The sequence below is a fragment of the Mirounga angustirostris genome, unplaced genomic scaffold (assembly GCF_029215605.1).
Source record: "Mirounga angustirostris isolate CCGP_5_RB_7025 unplaced genomic scaffold, mMirAng1.0.hap1 SCAF_10, whole genome shotgun sequence".
NCBI lineage: Eukaryota > Metazoa > Chordata > Mammalia > Carnivora > Phocidae > Mirounga > Mirounga angustirostris.
Genome location: NW_026991718.1, coordinates 78,007,037 through 78,024,310, shown reverse-complemented (window position 1 = coordinate 78,024,310; position 17,274 = coordinate 78,007,037). Strand labels below are relative to the sequence as shown.

Below are 17,274 nucleotides of genomic sequence, written 5' to 3'. Positions count from 1 at the left end.
CACATCAGGCTCCCTGCTCAGTGGGGAGCCTGCTTCTCCCTCTGCTGCTCCCCACCCTCCCCCCGGCGTGTGCGCGCGCACGCACTCGCTCTGCACACGCATTCGCTCTCTCTCTCTCAAATAAAGTGAACTTGTAGTCTTTGTGTTCTGTACAAGTAAGTCTGGTCCTTTAATCACCTAATATACTCTGCGTAGTACCCAGCATAACCAAATAGATATTAACAAAATTTTTATGCAAGGAACTACTCTTAGGAGAGGGTACTTCTCAATAACCAACTTGCTGAACACCATCAGTAGAATGGTCTGGCTGCACCTGTGTACAGAATTATTAGGCAACTGAGAAGCAAATGAAGATCTTGGATATTCTTGGTCACTGACCCTGGTACTTGAGACAAAACATACAGCACATTGCTGTTCCTTCCAATCTGGCCTGCTCTAAGGACAGTTTTAATTAGAAAGGAATTTGAAAGACACATACATAATAATTTGGGGAGGCAAATTTGCGATCTAGAGGGTGGCACTCCCCTACTTAAAATAAACTCCACATTCTCTCTGCATCTCCCCTCTGTATCATCTGTATATAGCCCTATTTGCTATATTAAAATATAAGATTCTTTGAGAAAACTCCTTTTTGTATGTTCAATTCACCTCCCTACCTTCTACAACGAATAATGACCAGGAAATGTAATACATTCTTAACAGTATTAAATAAAGAAAAAACCCTATTCTGGAATGGCAACCCATTCTGGAATGGCAACCTGCCTTCTTCCCTTTCATACAATAGGGAAGGCAGGTTCATCACAGCAGCTTAATAAAAACCATGCTACCACTATAACAATTACTGAATTTATTTTGATCACAGAACTTCCAAGTTGAATTTTCTGAAACAAATTCAAACAGTTAAAAAATCCCACTGAGAGAAAAATGCAATGACATTTCATTTACCTGAAGACTTTTCCAAATGAATTGAAATGCTCCACTATTTAAAATTTAAGATATAAAATTTTTTTGTAACTGATTAGGTAACCTCCTGAAATATTTGCAAATGTCTGAGGTTGTCTCAAAATGATGAGGAAAGGGGTGAAGGTGGCTCAGTTGGTTAAGCGTCGACTCCTGATTTCGGCTCAGGTCATGATCTCAGGATTGTGGGATCAAGCCCCACGCTCAGCACAAAGCCTGCTTTGTCCCTCTCCCTCTGCCTCTCTCCCTACTTGGGCACATGCACACACACTCTCTCTCTCTAAAATAATAAAATCTTAAAAAATGATGAAGAAAGAAAAGAGCAGGTAGAATATAGATGAAACAAGGGCATCCATCAATCTGTAATATTTGAAGCTGAGTGATGGACACATATGGGTTCATTAAACTATTCTACTTTTCTATGTGTTCGAAATTTTTCATTTAAGAAAATTTACACTGCTGTAATCAAAACAAGGTGGTACTGGCATAAGGCTCAACAAAACCAAAGGAATAAAAATTCCAGAAATAAATCCATTCATCCATGGTCAACAAACTTGACAGCAGTGCCAACACCAATCAACAGTGAAAGCAACAGTCTCTTCAACAAATGGTACTGGTACTAGATATTCACATATAAGAGAAATTGAACCCCTGACTTCATATACAAAAATTGACAAAATGGGCTAAAGACCTAAATTTCAGAGCTAAAACAATAGAACTCTTAAGAAGAAAACATACAGGTGAATCATCATGACCTTGGACTTGGCAATACTCTTAGCTATGATAGCAAAAGTAAAAGCAACAATGACCAAAAAAGAAAAACAAAAGGAAAGTTAGACTTCATCAAAATTAAAATTTTTTGTAAAAAGGACACTATCAACACAATGGATAATCCATATAATGGAGGAAAATATTTACAAATCATATATCTGAGAAGAGTTAAGTATCCAGAATATACAAAGAATTCTTAAAACTCAACCTTAAAAATACAACTTAAAAATGAGTAAAGAGGGCGCGTGGGTGGCTCAGTTGGTTAAGCAACTGCCTTCGGCTCAGGTCATGATCCTGGAGTCCCGGGATCGAGTCCCGCATCGGGCTCCCTGCTCGGCAGGGAGTCTGCTTCTCCCTCTGACCCTCCTCCCTCTCATGTTCTCTGTCTCTCATTCTCTCTGTCTCAAATAAATAAATAAAATCTTTAAAAAAAAAAAAAATGAGTAAAGAACTGACATAGAATTTGTCCAAACAAGACATACAAATTTTAGTGAATACATAAAAAAAGATGTTCATCATTAGTAACCAGGGAAATGCAAATCAAAACTACAATGGGACACCACTTCACAACTACTACAATGGCTATTTAAAAAAAAAAAAAAAAAAAAGGACCGGCAAAGATATAAAGGAATTAGAACCCTTTTACATTGCTGGTGGAAATGTAAAATGTTGCAGCCACTGTAAAATGTTTGGTGATTCTTCCAAAAACATTTTTCACAAAACTAGAATAATACTAAAATTTATATGGAACTACAAAAGACCCCAACTAGCCAAAGCAAGCTTGAGTGGGGGGAAGGTAGATATCACAATCCCTGATTTCATGATATGCTACAAAGCTACAGTAATCAAAACAGTATGATACTGGCACAAAAACAGACATACAGATCAATGGAACAGAACATAGAGCCCAGAAATAAACCAACACTTATATGGTCAATTAATCTAGGACAAAGGAGGTAAGAATATACAATGGGGAAAAGACAGTCTATTCAATAAATGGTCTTGGGAAACCTGGCCAGCTACATGTAAAAGAATAAAACCAGATTTTTTTTTTTTTATTACTGAAGATTTTATTTATTTGACAGAGAGCACAAGCAGGGGGAGTGGGAGAAGAAGCAGGGACCTGACGGGGGGCTTCATCCCAGGACCCCAAAGGCAGACGTTTAACCAACTGAGCCACTCAGGCGCTCTGGAAAGTAAATTGGTGCAATTTACAGAGGGTCCTCAAAAAATTAAAAATAGAAATACAATATGATCCAGTAATTTCACTATGTGAAATTTATTCAAAGAAAATGAAAACACGAATTCAAAAAGATATATGCACCCCAATATTTACTGCAACATTATAATAGCCAAGATACGGAAGTAATCCAAGTGGTCATTGATAAATGGGTAAGGAAGATGTGGTGTATATATACAATGATACATTATGCAGTCATAAAAAAGGATGAGATCTTGCCATTTATGACAACATGGATGGACCTAAAGGGTATTATGGTAAGTGAAAAAAGTCAGATTTAGAAAGACAAACACCCTATGATTACATTCACATGGAATCTAAAAACAAAACAAAACAAAGAAACATGAATGAATAAATAAAAAGCAGACTCAGACTTGTAAATATGGAGACCACACTGATGGTTGCCAGAGAGGAGCGGGTGGAGGGATGCGCATAATGGGTGAAGGGGAGTGGGACATACAGGTTTCCAGTTATGGAATGAATAAGTCAAAGGAATAAAAAACAGCATAAGGAATAGAGTCAATGACACTGTAATAACGATGTATGGTGATAGATGGTAACTATGCCTGTGGTGAGTGTAGCATTATGTATAAACTTCTCCAATCACTATGCTGTACACCTGAAACTAATGTACTAATGTGAGTCAACTACACTCAAAAAAAAATCTGGTGGTTCCTGAAAAAGTTAAACATAGAATTGCCATATGACCCACAAACCAATTCCATGCCTAGGTATATACTCAAGAGAACTGAAAACAGGGATTCAAATACCTGTACACAAATATTCATAGCAGCACTTTTCACAGTAGCCAAAAGGTGGAAACAATCAAAATGTCCATCACTGGATAAATGAACATTATGTGGCATATATACACACAATATTATTCAGCTATAAAAACAAAATGAAGTACTGATACATTCAACAACATGGAAGAACCTCCAAAACATTATGCTACGTCAAAGAATCCAGACATAAAAGGTCATATATGGGGGCACCTGGGTGGTTCAGTCAGTTAAGCATCTGACTCTTGGTCTCGGCTCAGGTCATGATCTCAGGGTCATGAGACTAGGCCCCGTGGGAGTCTGCTTGGGATTCTCTCTCTTCCTCTGCCCTTCCCCCATTTTGCATGTGCACACACTCTCCCTCTCTAATAAATACATCTTAAAAAAAAAAAAGGGTCATACATGTGTGATTCTGTTATATGAAATAACAAGAATGGGTCAATCAAAAGACATAAAATGCATTAGTGGTTGCCAGGGACTCACAGAATGGGGAAATGGGGAGTGACTGCTAATGGGTACAGGATCTCCTTTGAAGGAGATGAAATATTTTGGAACTAGATAGAAGAGACTGCATAACACTGTGAATGTATTAAATACCACAGAATCACATAATTAAAATAGTTAATTTTATGTTATGTGAATTTCACCTCAAAAAAATTTCACAAAATTGATTACATATTTCATATCAATAAGAGCAAGTTAGGGCGCCTGGGTGGTTCAGATGGTTAAGCGTCTGCCTTCGGCTCAGGTCATGATCCCGGGGTGCTGGGATCGAGTCCCACATCGGGTTCCCTGCTCCTTGGGAGCCTGCTTCTCCCTCTGCCTCTCTCTCTCTCTCATGAATAAATAAATAGAAATCTTAAAAAAAAAAAAAAAAAAAGCAAGTTAATATAACTTAACACTTTATTCATCATTTAGTAGTAGTTAAGTTTGTAGGCTTGCAAAACAATTTTGTCTTTAAACCAAACAGCAAAGAATGCAGTTACCACTTATAAGTCTAATAATTCCCCTTCATATTACCAAGAAGCTGAGATAACCAAATTTTGATAATTCTAAGTAAGTTCAGTGAGAGCATGAAGAAAATATTACACAGAAAAAAATAATTTTAGCCAGATACCTATAACGAAGTGTGAATTTTAAAAATTATAAGCTACACCACAATGAAATGCAGTGTGAACCTTGTCTGCAACCTGGTCTGAACACACTGTGAAAAGCCACTGTGCAGCTAGAAATTTGATATATGGACTGAATATTAAATATTAAAGAATTTGTGTTAACTGCACTAGGTGGGATAAGGGTTATTGTGGTTGTATAAAAAAACATTTAGGGAGAAAATGCCAGGGTATTTATAAAATAAAGTTCATATAACAAAAATGGGGACAAAATACTAGCAATGATTAAATCTAGGTGATGAGTGTATGGGGGTTCGTTATACTATTCCTTCAACTTTTCTGAGTGCTTGAAATTTTTATATTAAACAGTTAAATTTCTATATTTAAAAAAATTACAAACTTGCATAAACAGAAAGTAAACTTTGGAATGAATCAGGAGCCTACTACTCTGTCTCGTAATTTCTGGAGTCTGGGAAGGAAATGCCTTCCCAACATTTCATTCCTTTAAGACTCTTAGCTATTTATATGCCTAAAAAAGGAAATCGCTTTTCATTATTTTGACTTAAATTCTTGAAAACTGAAAATCCACTGAGTACGTGCTTATTTTTTTTCTAGGTTCAGTCCTGGCATTTAAGTAGTATCCAACTTTAAGTAAAAGGTCACCAACCTGAGTGAAGGATTATAAAATAAAATGAAAATACTGGACAGTTGCATGACTGTCCTTGTACTGTTTTATGGAGCATTAAATACTGACTTTGCAAAGTAAAATTTCAAATCTAACCACTTTTAAAAATAAGAACAGGGGCACCTGGGTGGCTCAGTCGGTTAAGCGTCTGCCTTTGGCGCAGGTCATGATCCCAGGGTCCTGGAATTGAGCCCTGCATCAGGCTCCCTGCTCAGTGGGGAATCTGCTTCTCCCTCTCCCACTCCTCCTGCTTGTGCTCTCTAATAAATAAAATCTTAAAAAAAAAAAAAAGAATAGCATGTATAAATTCTAACCCAGGATAAAAGGAAGAAAATAGAAATAAAGCACGGCAGAACTGGTACAAATGAAGACAAAATAGAGGTCTGAAGTAAGGTCAAATATATAATTAATACAAGCAATATAAGTGACTTTAAACCTTCAAAGATAGGGTATCAAGTCCTATTATAAAAATTCAATGTTAACACTGTTTACTGAAAGACAGACCCAAAAGAGCTACATAGAAAGGTTAAAAGGGAAAAAATGGAATGCTCAACAAAACACTAGGAAACCAAATCCAAAAACATAAGAATTATACACCATGTGGGATCTATCCCAAAATAGCAAGGATGATTCAACATACAACATACGTAAACAGAAAAAAAAGAGAAAACCATGTGATCATCTCAGTAGATGAAGAAACAGCATTCAACAAAATCCAACACTTTTTTCATGGTAAAAACACTACAAACTAGGAAGAGAATGAAATTCCTCAACCTGGAAAAGGGCATCTCGGCAAAACATAGTTAACATCATACCTAATGGGTAAATACTGAAAGCTTTTCCCCCTTAAGATCAGAAACAAGACAAGAATGTCTACTCTCCCCATTTCTAGTCAACATTGTACTGCACAATCTAGCCAGAGCTTTCAGCAAGACAAAGAAGCAAAAGACATTTAGATTGGAAAAGGTAGAAACCATCTGAACTTGCAGATGACATGATCGTGTCCACAGAATCAACACACACACAAGATCATTAGAGTTAATAAATGAGGGTGTGTGATTGCAGGATAAAAAATCAATATACAAAAATTAATTGTATTTAAACTATGCACTAGTAATGAACAATCTGAAAATGAACTTAAGAAACGAATCCCATTTGCAATAGTGTACAAAAGAATTAAATACTTAGGAATAATTTTTTTAAAAGAACTGCAAACATTGTACTCTAAAAACTGTAACCAAAAAAAAAAAAAAAAAAAAATCGCTGAACCTGAAGACCTAATAAGTGGAAAGACATCCTGCATTCATGGATCAGAAGGCATAATATTGGCAATACTCCCAAAATTGATCTACAAATGAAATGCAATCCCAATCAAAATCCCAACTGCCTTCTTTTTTGTTGCAGAAATTGTAAAGTGTTTCCTAACGTCTGTATGGAAATATAAGGGACACAGAATAGCCAAAACCATCTCAAAAAGAAGTTAGAAAAATCACTTTCCAATCTGTAAACTTACTACAAAACTACAGCAATCAAGACAGTGTGGTACTGCCATAAAGACACAAAGATCTATGGAACAATATTGAGAGCCCAGAAATAAACCCCTATATATATGGTCAATTGATTTTGACAAGGAATTAAAAAGAAAAGCCTTTTTTAAAAATGGTGCTGGGACGGCTGGATATCTACATGTAAAAAAATGAAGATGGATCCCTACCTCACAGAATAAACAAAAAGTAACTCAAATTAGCTCAAACATCTAACTGTAAGAGCTAAAACTATAAAGCCACTGGAAAGAAAAATACCTGTACACAAATATTAATATTTAGTTAATATTAAGTTATCTTCATGACTTTGGATTTGGTGATAGTTTCTTAGATCACATGCAACCAAAGAAAAAATAGATAAATCATACATCATCAAAATTAGACACTTTTGGATGGACATTGGGGAGGGTATGTGCTATGGTGAGTGCTGTGAATTGCGTAAGACTGATGAATCACAGACCTGTACCCCTGCAACAAATAATACATCTTAATTTAAAAAAAATAGAAACTTTTGTGCTACAAAGGACACCATCAACAAAGTGAAAGGACTGGGGCGCCTGGGTGGCTCAGTCGTTAAGCGTCTGCCTTCGGCTCGGGTCATGATCCCAGGGTCCTGGGATTGAGCCCTGCGTCGGGCTCCCTGCTCGGTGGGGAATCTGCTTCTCCCTCTCCCACTCCCCCTGCTTGTATTCCCTCTCTCGCTGTGTCTCTCTGTCAAATAAATAAAATCTTAAAAAAAAAAAAAAAAAAAAGGAAAGAAAGTGAAAGGACAGGGGCACCAGGCTGGCTCAGTCAGTAGAGCATGCAACTCTTGATCTCAGGGTTTTGAGTTTAAGCCCCACATTGGGTGTAGAGATTACTTAAAATCTTTAAATAAAGAGAGAGAGAGGAGAAAAGAAACAGAAAGAAAGAAAAAGAAAGGTCGGTGGGGGGTCTGCTTCTCCCTCTGACCCTCTTCCCTCTCGTGCTGTCTCTCATTCTCTCTCTCAAATAAATAAATAAAATCTTTAAAAAAAAAAAAAAAGAAGTCATTCCTCAAGAATAAAGAAGTCAATTCAAAAATAGGCAAAGGATCTGAATAGTCAGTTCTCCAAACAAGATATACAAACGTCCAATAAACATATGAGGACATACTCAACATCTTAGGCCATCATGGAATGCAAACTAAAATCCCAGGAAGACACCACTTCATACCTACTAGAATGGCTATAATTCAAAAAGTCAGATGATAAGTGTTGATGAAGATGTGGAGAAACTGGAATTCTAATACACATTGTTGACTGGAATGTAAAATGGAGCAGAAGCTTTAGCAGTTCCTGAAAAAAGTGAAACTGCCTGGCAGTTTCTGAAGAAGTTAAACTATATATTACCCTATGACCCAACAATTTCACTCCTAGGTATAAACCCCAAGAACTGAAAACATATGTCCACACAAAAACCTGTATAGGTATTTTTACAGCAGTATGATTCATAACAGCCAAAAAGTAGAACCACCCCAATGTCCATCAACTGATGAATGGGTAAATAAAATGTAGTATATTCCTATAATAGAATCTTAGAACATGATTCTAGACTTACAAGAAATGCCAACTACAATATCATCAGTCATACCTCTTAGCTTCACCAAAGCTCAGTACCTGAAACCTAATGACATAAATTTGACTTAAAACAGTACTCAACTGTATTTTTAGGGACTGGTATCTAAAGTTTATGGTTTGAATAAAGTTTCAGAAATAGAAAAGCCAAACAAACATTTTATATTTCAGTGGAAAGTATATTTCTATCACCAAAAGGAGGAGTGATAACCAATTATTCTAAAAAATAACTGCTACCTGGTGAAAAATAGAGATTCCTCTGAAAGAACATATCTGAAATTTTATATACCATGTCTGATGGGAAGGACTAAACCATTCTATCTTCATTGCTTTCATTTTAAACAGAAAGACAAGCAGTTACATAATTAAATTGGTTAAGGGAGAAAGAAATTCTTTAAAGAAATTTTGGCACTGATTGACCTACAGACAGTGGCTGTCATTTTTCTATTCTCCCTCCTTGTTTGAGTTCTTAATCTTTAATAGTTCTTTCACCAGTAAAGATCCTATGCAGATATTAATTTTTCTTTGGAAAGTCTGTATTTTGGAATATCAACATTTCTTAAATCAACTAGTATACCACAGTGAAAAGCCACAGGTTCCAGAGTTGGATTTGGCTTAATAGCTGAGAGGTTCTAAACTTCAAGCACATTATTATGTTAAACCCCACTTTCCTCTTCTATATATTATATTTCTTAAATCTCTATACTTTTCCCTTCCTCCTAGATTCTCAAATTAATTACAACATGGTTATTGGTTCTACATTAAGTATTTTCATTAAAATTATATAAATACTGTGGTTACTGCTAGGACAGGCTGTGTTACTGTGATTACTTCAATACTGTTTAATAAGCGTTCAAAATACCTGTATATTTTGGACTTTCTCAACAGTTCATATTTGTCACAGGGCATAAATCAGAAAGAGAAAAAGGAGTCATTTGGGTGTCACTAACTAAGACATTTGAATGCTCCTGTAATGTCTTTTTCTCCCTGCTCTCCCCCTTTTTACTATTTACCTATTATCACAAACTAATAATCTAATCACAATTTAGTCCTCACCCTTTACACATCTATTCTAGTAAGAGTTCACTAAGGTGGACACAAGATAACCATCTTAAAAGTTTTCTTATTAAGCAAAAAAGAAAAATTACTATATTAACAGCAACCAAACTATAAGATACCTAGGAATAAGCCAGACAAGAAATATTCTAAAGACTCAAATGAAAAAAATAAAATTTTACTGATCTACAATTAGCCAAATAGAGAAGTATGTCTTATTAGTGATTTGTTTACCACTATATTTTGAGCATCTAAAACAACACTTGGCAATTAAGTGATTAAGCAGACAATATCTTGAATCATATGTGATACCACAATGATGACAACTGTACTAAATATTCTAAAAACTTAATGGGATTCCCAATTAAAATCAATCCCAAAAGATTTTTAATAGAACTTGATAAATTCACCTTACTACATTAAAAAAGAGAATCTTTTTTTTTTTAAGATTTTATTTATTTATCTGACAGAGACAGCGAGAGAGGGAATACAAGCAGGAGGAGTGGGAGAGGGAGCAGCAGGCTTCCCGCTGAGCAGGGACTCCGATGTGGGGCTCGATCCCAGGACCTGGGATCATGACCTGAGCTGAAGGCAGACGCTTAACGACTGAGCCACCCAGGCGCCCCTGAAAAAGAGAATCTTAAGTGGATAAAATATCAAGAGCATGAACACAACCACAGATGTCTTAAGTTGTCCTTGAGTATTTCTTAAGCATTTCTATTATCTGTTAGACAAACATTAATGACAAAGAGCTTGGAAATTATCTCACAAAAGACCCAAATCTAGTTTAGGAATCCCTAAATCAGCTCAAAGTAGTCCCCAAGACCTGTTCAGGGGGTCTAAACTAATTCAAGAGATCAAAAGTATTTTCAAAATAATACTAGGAGGCTATGAGACTTTTTCATTCTCATCTTCTCACAACTGTAGAGTGGAGTTTTCCAGAAGTCACATGATGTGATACTGCTACAACACTGAATGCACAAAGGAGAATCAAGTTCTCTTCTACTAAGCCAGACAGTAAGGAGGTTTGCAAAACTGTTTAATAATATCAGTCTTCTCATTATTTTTTATAAACGATTACTTAACAACGCTATTTATGTTAATATGTAACATGTCTATTAGTTTTTTAAATTTATTTTAAGTAAACTCTTTGCCCAAGGTGGGGCTTGAACTTACAACCCCAAGATCAAGAGCTGGATGCTCTACCAACTGAACCAGCCAGGAGCCCCTAGTTTTATTTTGAAATTAATAACTACTTTAAGAACTTTTAATTTGTAATACAGTAAGTATCCATATAACTCACAAAAACAAAAACCTTTTTGGTTCCTTAGTAAAGAATGTAAAGGGGTGGTAGGACCAAAGTTTGAGAACTGCTATTCTACCCTAACCACTGACACTCAGTTCTTCAGTTACACAATGCTTTGCTCACCTTACAGATCAAATGCAAGAATGGAAGAAACTTAGATGAATAAAGCACAATTAGTGGGCAAGCAACATCAAAAATAGCTGCATCAGCTCCCCAGAGATCACCACTACAGAAGGTAAAGTTACTATAAGCTAACAACAAGTTTATCATCTGCTTTCTTGTTCATTTATGGCAAACTAGGACTTCTCTTCTCCCTCCACATACTAATTTCCTAAAGTATTAGTACAGGAACAAGCTAAACCAAGAGAACTCTTGGATTATACACATCTTTTTTCTTTTTTGATCTAATACATGCAGACAGAAGGGCGTTTTTTTATTACTAATTCAAGTATATACAAATGAGAAATAAATTCCTTTGTTGAGCTAGACTATATGCCACTTGGCCAACTCCCTCTCTGGAAAGCTCTGGACTACCTGCTACACTCAGAGCTTCTTCCGGGCAGGCTCCTAACCATCTAAAGGTTAGGCAACTGTCTGAGAAATAGCTAGAACTCTCAAGAAACCAGGGAATTTGCCAGTAATGATAGGAACAATATCTGAGTTAAAACAAAGAATAGTGGAGTCACTATACTGGTTCACTGCTGGTAGAGAGAACCACAGCAAAAAATAACCTAATGCTGAACATACCCTAGAACTCTACGGAATCCTGAAAGACCTTCTAGGTCCTGAATGACATCCCCACCTCAATGATAGTTGATGGTGAGAGATGAAATAATTATCTTCCTTCCCTCTGTATCCTTTTGTGTTTTTTTTGGGGGGGGGGATATTAATCCTATTAAGGTGACACACCAACTTCCTTATAATCTGAAAAACAGAACTACCACACTTAAGGGATCAAACAAACAAAAAAGGGACCAGAATAAAGAACTGGAGGCTGTGAAAAATGAAATAACCTAGATCCTTTTCTTCTCTACACTCATCAGTAAGAGAACATCAATCATACAATGGAATATTATGCAGCCATCAAAAGGAATGAAATCTTGCCATTTGCAACAACGTGGATGGAACTGGAGGGTGTCATGCTGAGCAAAATAAGTCAATCAGAGAAAGACATGTATCATATGATCTCACTGATATGAGAAATTCTTAATCTCAGGAAATAAACTGAGGGTTGTTGGAGTGGTGGGGGTGGGAGGGATGGGGTGGCTGGGTGATAGACATTGGGGAGGGTATGTGCTATGGTGAGCACTGTGAATTGTGTAAGACTGTTGAATCACAGATCTGTACCTCTGAAACAAATAATACATATGTTTTTTTTGTTTGTTTGTTTGTTTGTTTTAATACATTATAGGTTAAAAAAAAAAAGACGATAGCAGGAGGGGAAGAATGAAGGGGGGGAAATCGGAGGGGGAGACAAACCATGAGAGACAATGGACTCTGAAAAACAAACTGGGGGTTCTAGAGGGGAGGGGGTGGGAGGATGGGTTAGCCTGGTGATGGGTATTAAAGAGGGCACGTTCTGCATGGAGCACTGGGTGTTATACGCAAACAATGAATCATGGAACACTACATCAAAAACTAATGATGTAATGTATGGTGATTAACATAATAATAAAAAAAAGAGAGAGATCAATCATATTGTGTAAACGGAAATAGTAGGACATCACTAGAACACACAAGATCCCATAAGGTCCCATTATGTAAACCGATGACTGTGAGAATTGACTGTGACCTTATATTTTGTATTACCTACAGATATTGAATCCTAGCCCTTATCTCATCAAGAGTTTCTCCAGTCAACTGAAAAAAGACAGGAAAACTTGCTGAATGTCTTATAAAAATCTCTTTCTCAGAATGAGAACAAAATTTGAGAACTCAGTTTTTAAACAAAAGTCACTGATGTAACAAAGTATTTGATACCCAAATAAAATCAGATACTCAGATGAAATAAAACCTAATTTTAAATGAACACTGAGTGGCTGAGAAGTTAAAATAAGGATTAAATATAAGGAAGTAAGGATCAAAACAATAAAGTATTTTTTGTTCTTTCCAACCAGAAAAGTGACTCAATTCCCTGTATCTTGATAACTAATAAGCAGCTGCTAATTTCTCACCCAGTTCTACCTGGCCAGAAACATGTTCAGCTTAGCATAGCTTGAAAGGGAAGGGGTGGTGGGATGAATGTACAATCTTTACAAGTGGGGATCTTTATACAAGAGAATAAAACCAGATAAATATCTCATTTTACACAAACAAGAATATTAATCCTAAAATAGGGCTCTCTTTCTAGACTTTCTTCCCAGTGTATGTTTTTGTTTCTTCTACAAATATGTAAAAAATCCTTGAAGAAATTGTATTTAAATATACAGAAGGTCAAAGCAAACTAATTCACAAGTAGTGGAACTTCCCTGCTACCCTCCTCACTCCTCACCCCCAAATATCTTCCCTGTCCTCCTACCTTCCAAAACATCTCACAAAGAATGCCAAAGTAAAAAGGCCAAGTAGTTCCAGTCAAAGGCAGACCTATGCAAAACCCTGGGATTTCTTAGACATTATCTGAAAGGCATTCAAGCAAAGGAGTCCATGAAGCACTTGAAAAAAAAAAAAACAAAAAAACTTGACATTGGCATATGAGAAAATAAGTTTTCAATTACATTGCTACCACTTTCCCTTCAAAATGAGCCAAAATATGGGGCGCCTGGGTGGCTCAGTCGTTAAGCTGCCTTCGGCTCAGGTCATGATCCCAGGATCCTGGGATCGAGCCCCAAAACGGGCTCCCTACTCCGCGGGAAGCCTGCTTCTCCCTCTCCCACTCCCCCGGCTTGTGTTCCCTCTCTGGGTGTGTCTCTCTCTGTCAAATAAATAAATAAATAAATAAAATCTTAAAAAAAAAATGAGCCAAAATGTAAGACCACAGATTAGTCTGCGGGGGTAAAAAACCAGTAGTAGCATTCTTTCTATACTACTAAACCAATCATTTAACAACAGGCTCCAGTGTTTGCACTTTACATCACTCACCAAAATCTTTATGAATCAGTAAGAAACACTCACTTTTTTCTAAAAATAAACAAGAGTAAGTATCTCCCCTCTGAACAGCTTTATTCCATTATGAAAGAGCTTAGAAAGCAAAAGACGTAAGTATAACGTATACATGTATTTTTTTTTTTTTAATCTAAAGAACGGGACTTCCGTAATCCTGAACCAAACCAACCAAGTGCAAAAAAAAAAAAAAATGTTTTTTTTTTAAAAATAAGACAATGAAATTAGAAAACTGAGTGGATAGTCAATAATATTTAAGAAATCCTTTGGGGCGCCTGGGTGGCTCAGTTGGTTAAGCGACTGCCTTCGGCTCGGGTCATGATCCCGGAGTCCCGGGATCGAGTCCCGCATCGGGCTTCCTGCTCGGCAGGGAGTCTGCTTCATCCTCTGACCCTATCCCCTCTCAGGTGTTCTCTCTCTCTCATTCTCTCTCTCTCAAATAAATAAAAATAAAATCTCTAAAAAAAAAAAAAAAAGAAATCCTTCTTAATATTCCTTAGGCTTGATGTATCTGCAGTTGCTTTTTCCCTCAAGTATTTGTCTTTCAGATACACCTGAAGGATTAACACATGAAGATTGAGATGGCTTTAAAATATCTTAGCAGGTGAACAGACACGAATGGTCATGTGATAACCACGGTTGAAACCCGCTAATTAGTATACAAAGCTTTATTATACTCATCTACTTTTTGTACACGGTTGGAATAAAAATGTATCCTATGTGTCAAAGCATCCTGCCAAAAGCAGAGAAATTTTTGTCCCACTAAGTCACCCAGAAGTCTGCTTATTTTCTCTCATTAACCTGGTCTGATTAACAAGTTCTAGTCTGCAAGCCAATTAACTTCTTCCAATAGATTTGTAGCTGAAATACAAGACTCACCTTGGTGTCTTTTAATTCCACTCATCAGTGGTGTCAGGTGAGCAAACAATCCAGGAATTATAATTAGTAATCTTACTTTAACTTCAAGACCTGGTACCCATTTTAAGTCAAAATGAACTATCAGAGGTTGTTGCTTTTGGTTTTTGTTTTGTTTTGTTTTTTTAATTTACCTTACTCTCCCCTAGTATTTGAACTAAGTTTGGTGAGTGGTTTACAAAGGTGAAATGTAACAGATGTTCACTCCCAGGGAGTAAACTTTGAATGAGAAAAGTAAGAGGATTCAATAGAATGTGACATACGGAAATGTTGCAAAAATCTCGGGGTACGTAACTCCACATACACCCGTACACTCCTTCCCCCCAAAAGCCTTTCAAGTGGTTAGAAAGGGGAGACCCTGGTTGGTTGGTTTCGTCTCCTCCTCCTTTCTTAAGGGGAGGTGCTAAAGAGCAAAGAAATCACCAAAAGACGGGCCGGAAGAAGGAAAGCGAAAAGCACGGAGTCTGGACAACCAGACCTTAAATAATTGGGAACTGTAACCAAATTAAATGAGGTTAAGAGGGGGTTACCTATTAAACACCTCCCTGTAACTCCAACTCACCTGAGCGGCTCTGAGTTTAAAAAACCGAGCTGTAGGTACACTCTCATTCGAACTCCCCTCTCTCTTCAAGTATTCACAGGTACAAAGGCACTGAAAGAACTCTTCCTGACCCCCGCCAATAAGAGCGCCACAAAAACAACTCTCACGCTGGCCGGGGCCACTCTGGCCAGGCTGTCCCCGACCCAGCGAAGCCACGCGAGTCCCTCCCCGTAGGGCAGGGAACCCCAAAACCACTGCCCCGCTCCTCAGGCAAGAGATCCCTCTTCCCAGGCCGGGCGAGGGGTAGCGGCGGGACCAAGCCTCGACTGGAAGAACCCGCCCGCCGCCGAGGCCCTCCGCGCCCGCCCGGAACTGGGGTCTTGGCCCCAGGCCGCCCATTCTGGACCCAGGCCCGGTGCCTCGTGGTGCCGGGCGCGAGCCTCACCCCCGGTCCACCCCGCGCCGGCGAAACCCGCGCGAACCACTGAGCTGCGCCCGACGCCACCGTGCGGACCCAGTCACTGGGTACCTGTCTTCGCTCTTGTTTTTCTGCTTCTTCCCCATCGTGTGTCAGCGGCGCTCGTAGCCCCAGCCCCTCTATTCGGTCTCTCACAGACCCACTGTCCCCCAGCCGACTTTGGTCTCTTTTCGGCTCGGCTCCCCTCGCACTGCCGCCTCTCGCACCCGGCTCTCCACAGACCCGCGCACTGGGACAGGGCACATATGGTGTGAGCTCTCAGTGCGCAAGCGCATCGCCCCGCCGCCTCGGCGTGGGGACGCAGGGCGCGGCTCATCGAGAGCTGCGCTTCGGGTAGAGCGTCTCCAGTTGACCAGCCGGCCAGGCGGGAGCCCGAGCGCCCCCTTTCCGCAAGCGTCTGCCGCGCAAGGATAACAGCGGGGTTTCCTGGTTCTAGAACCCTGAGACAGACAATGAGGCTGAAAATTCCCCTTGTCAGCTCCGTCTCTGGGGAGAACGCAAACTTAGAGTTTTGGAGCTCGGCTCAGAGGTAAGCCTTGGGCTTTCCTTCCACCTCTGTGTCTTTGTATTCTCAGCCGCACGCAGTTCAGTAAAGAAACACAATGAACCAGTGATAGGCACTCTAGGTAATAAATCTAGGACAAATTGGGACTCTCAGTAACGTCCATGAATTATGAAGTCTGTTCAGTCTCTAAAAAATAATTACCATGTGGCGCCTAGGTGGCTCAGTTGGTTAAGTGACTGCCTTCGGCTCTGGTCATGATCCTGGAGTCCCTGGATCGAGTCCCGCATCGGGCTCCCTGTTCAGCGGGGAGTCGCTTCTCCCTCTGACCCTCCCCCCTCTCATGTGCTCTCTCTCGTTCTCTCTCTCTCAAATAAATAAATAAATAATCTTTAAAAAAAATAATAATAATTACCATGAACAAAACATGGACACATCCCTTAGTTCCCCGAAATAGAAATTAATCTTTACATTCAAAGTGAGAGCAAGATCTAAGAATTTGTGTTAGGGAAGTCCAAAGGGAACCAACCTACTAGGGTGGTAAACATGTTTAATATCTGGATCCGGACAGTGATACTACGGGTGTTAAGTATGTAAAAACTAATCATGCTGTGTAAGTTATACCTCAACTTAAAAAAAAAATGTGTTCATTAAACACGATGGAAGCGAAGTTGGAGTGTCACTCCAG

At 38.5% G+C, this 17,274-nt stretch overlaps 1 protein-coding gene and 1 long non-coding RNA gene across 3 annotated transcripts in view; both read right to left on the bottom strand.

Annotated features, from left to right (window-relative positions):
• Window positions 1-16,374, bottom strand: part of EIF5B (eukaryotic translation initiation factor 5B) — a 96,251-nt gene extending 79,877 nt beyond the window's left edge. The window contains exon 1 of one of the 2 annotated variants that reach the window (XM_045885165.2): window positions 16,136-16,374. In XM_045885165.2, coding sequence (XP_045741121.1) covers window positions 16,136-16,170 — 35 coding nt within the window. In that variant the 5' untranslated portion in view covers window positions 16,171-16,374. The remainder of the gene's footprint in view (window positions 1-16,135) is intronic. The other variant, XM_045885166.3, reaches the window with a different exon arrangement.
• Window positions 1,387-6,727, bottom strand: LOC135361781 (uncharacterized). Its single transcript, XR_010405735.1, has 2 exons — window positions 5,674-6,727; window positions 1,387-4,611 (listed from the first exon to the last, which is right to left on the bottom strand). It is a non-coding gene; the product is annotated as an uncharacterized LOC135361781 (long non-coding RNA).
• Window positions 16,375-17,274: the final 900 nt, after the last annotated feature.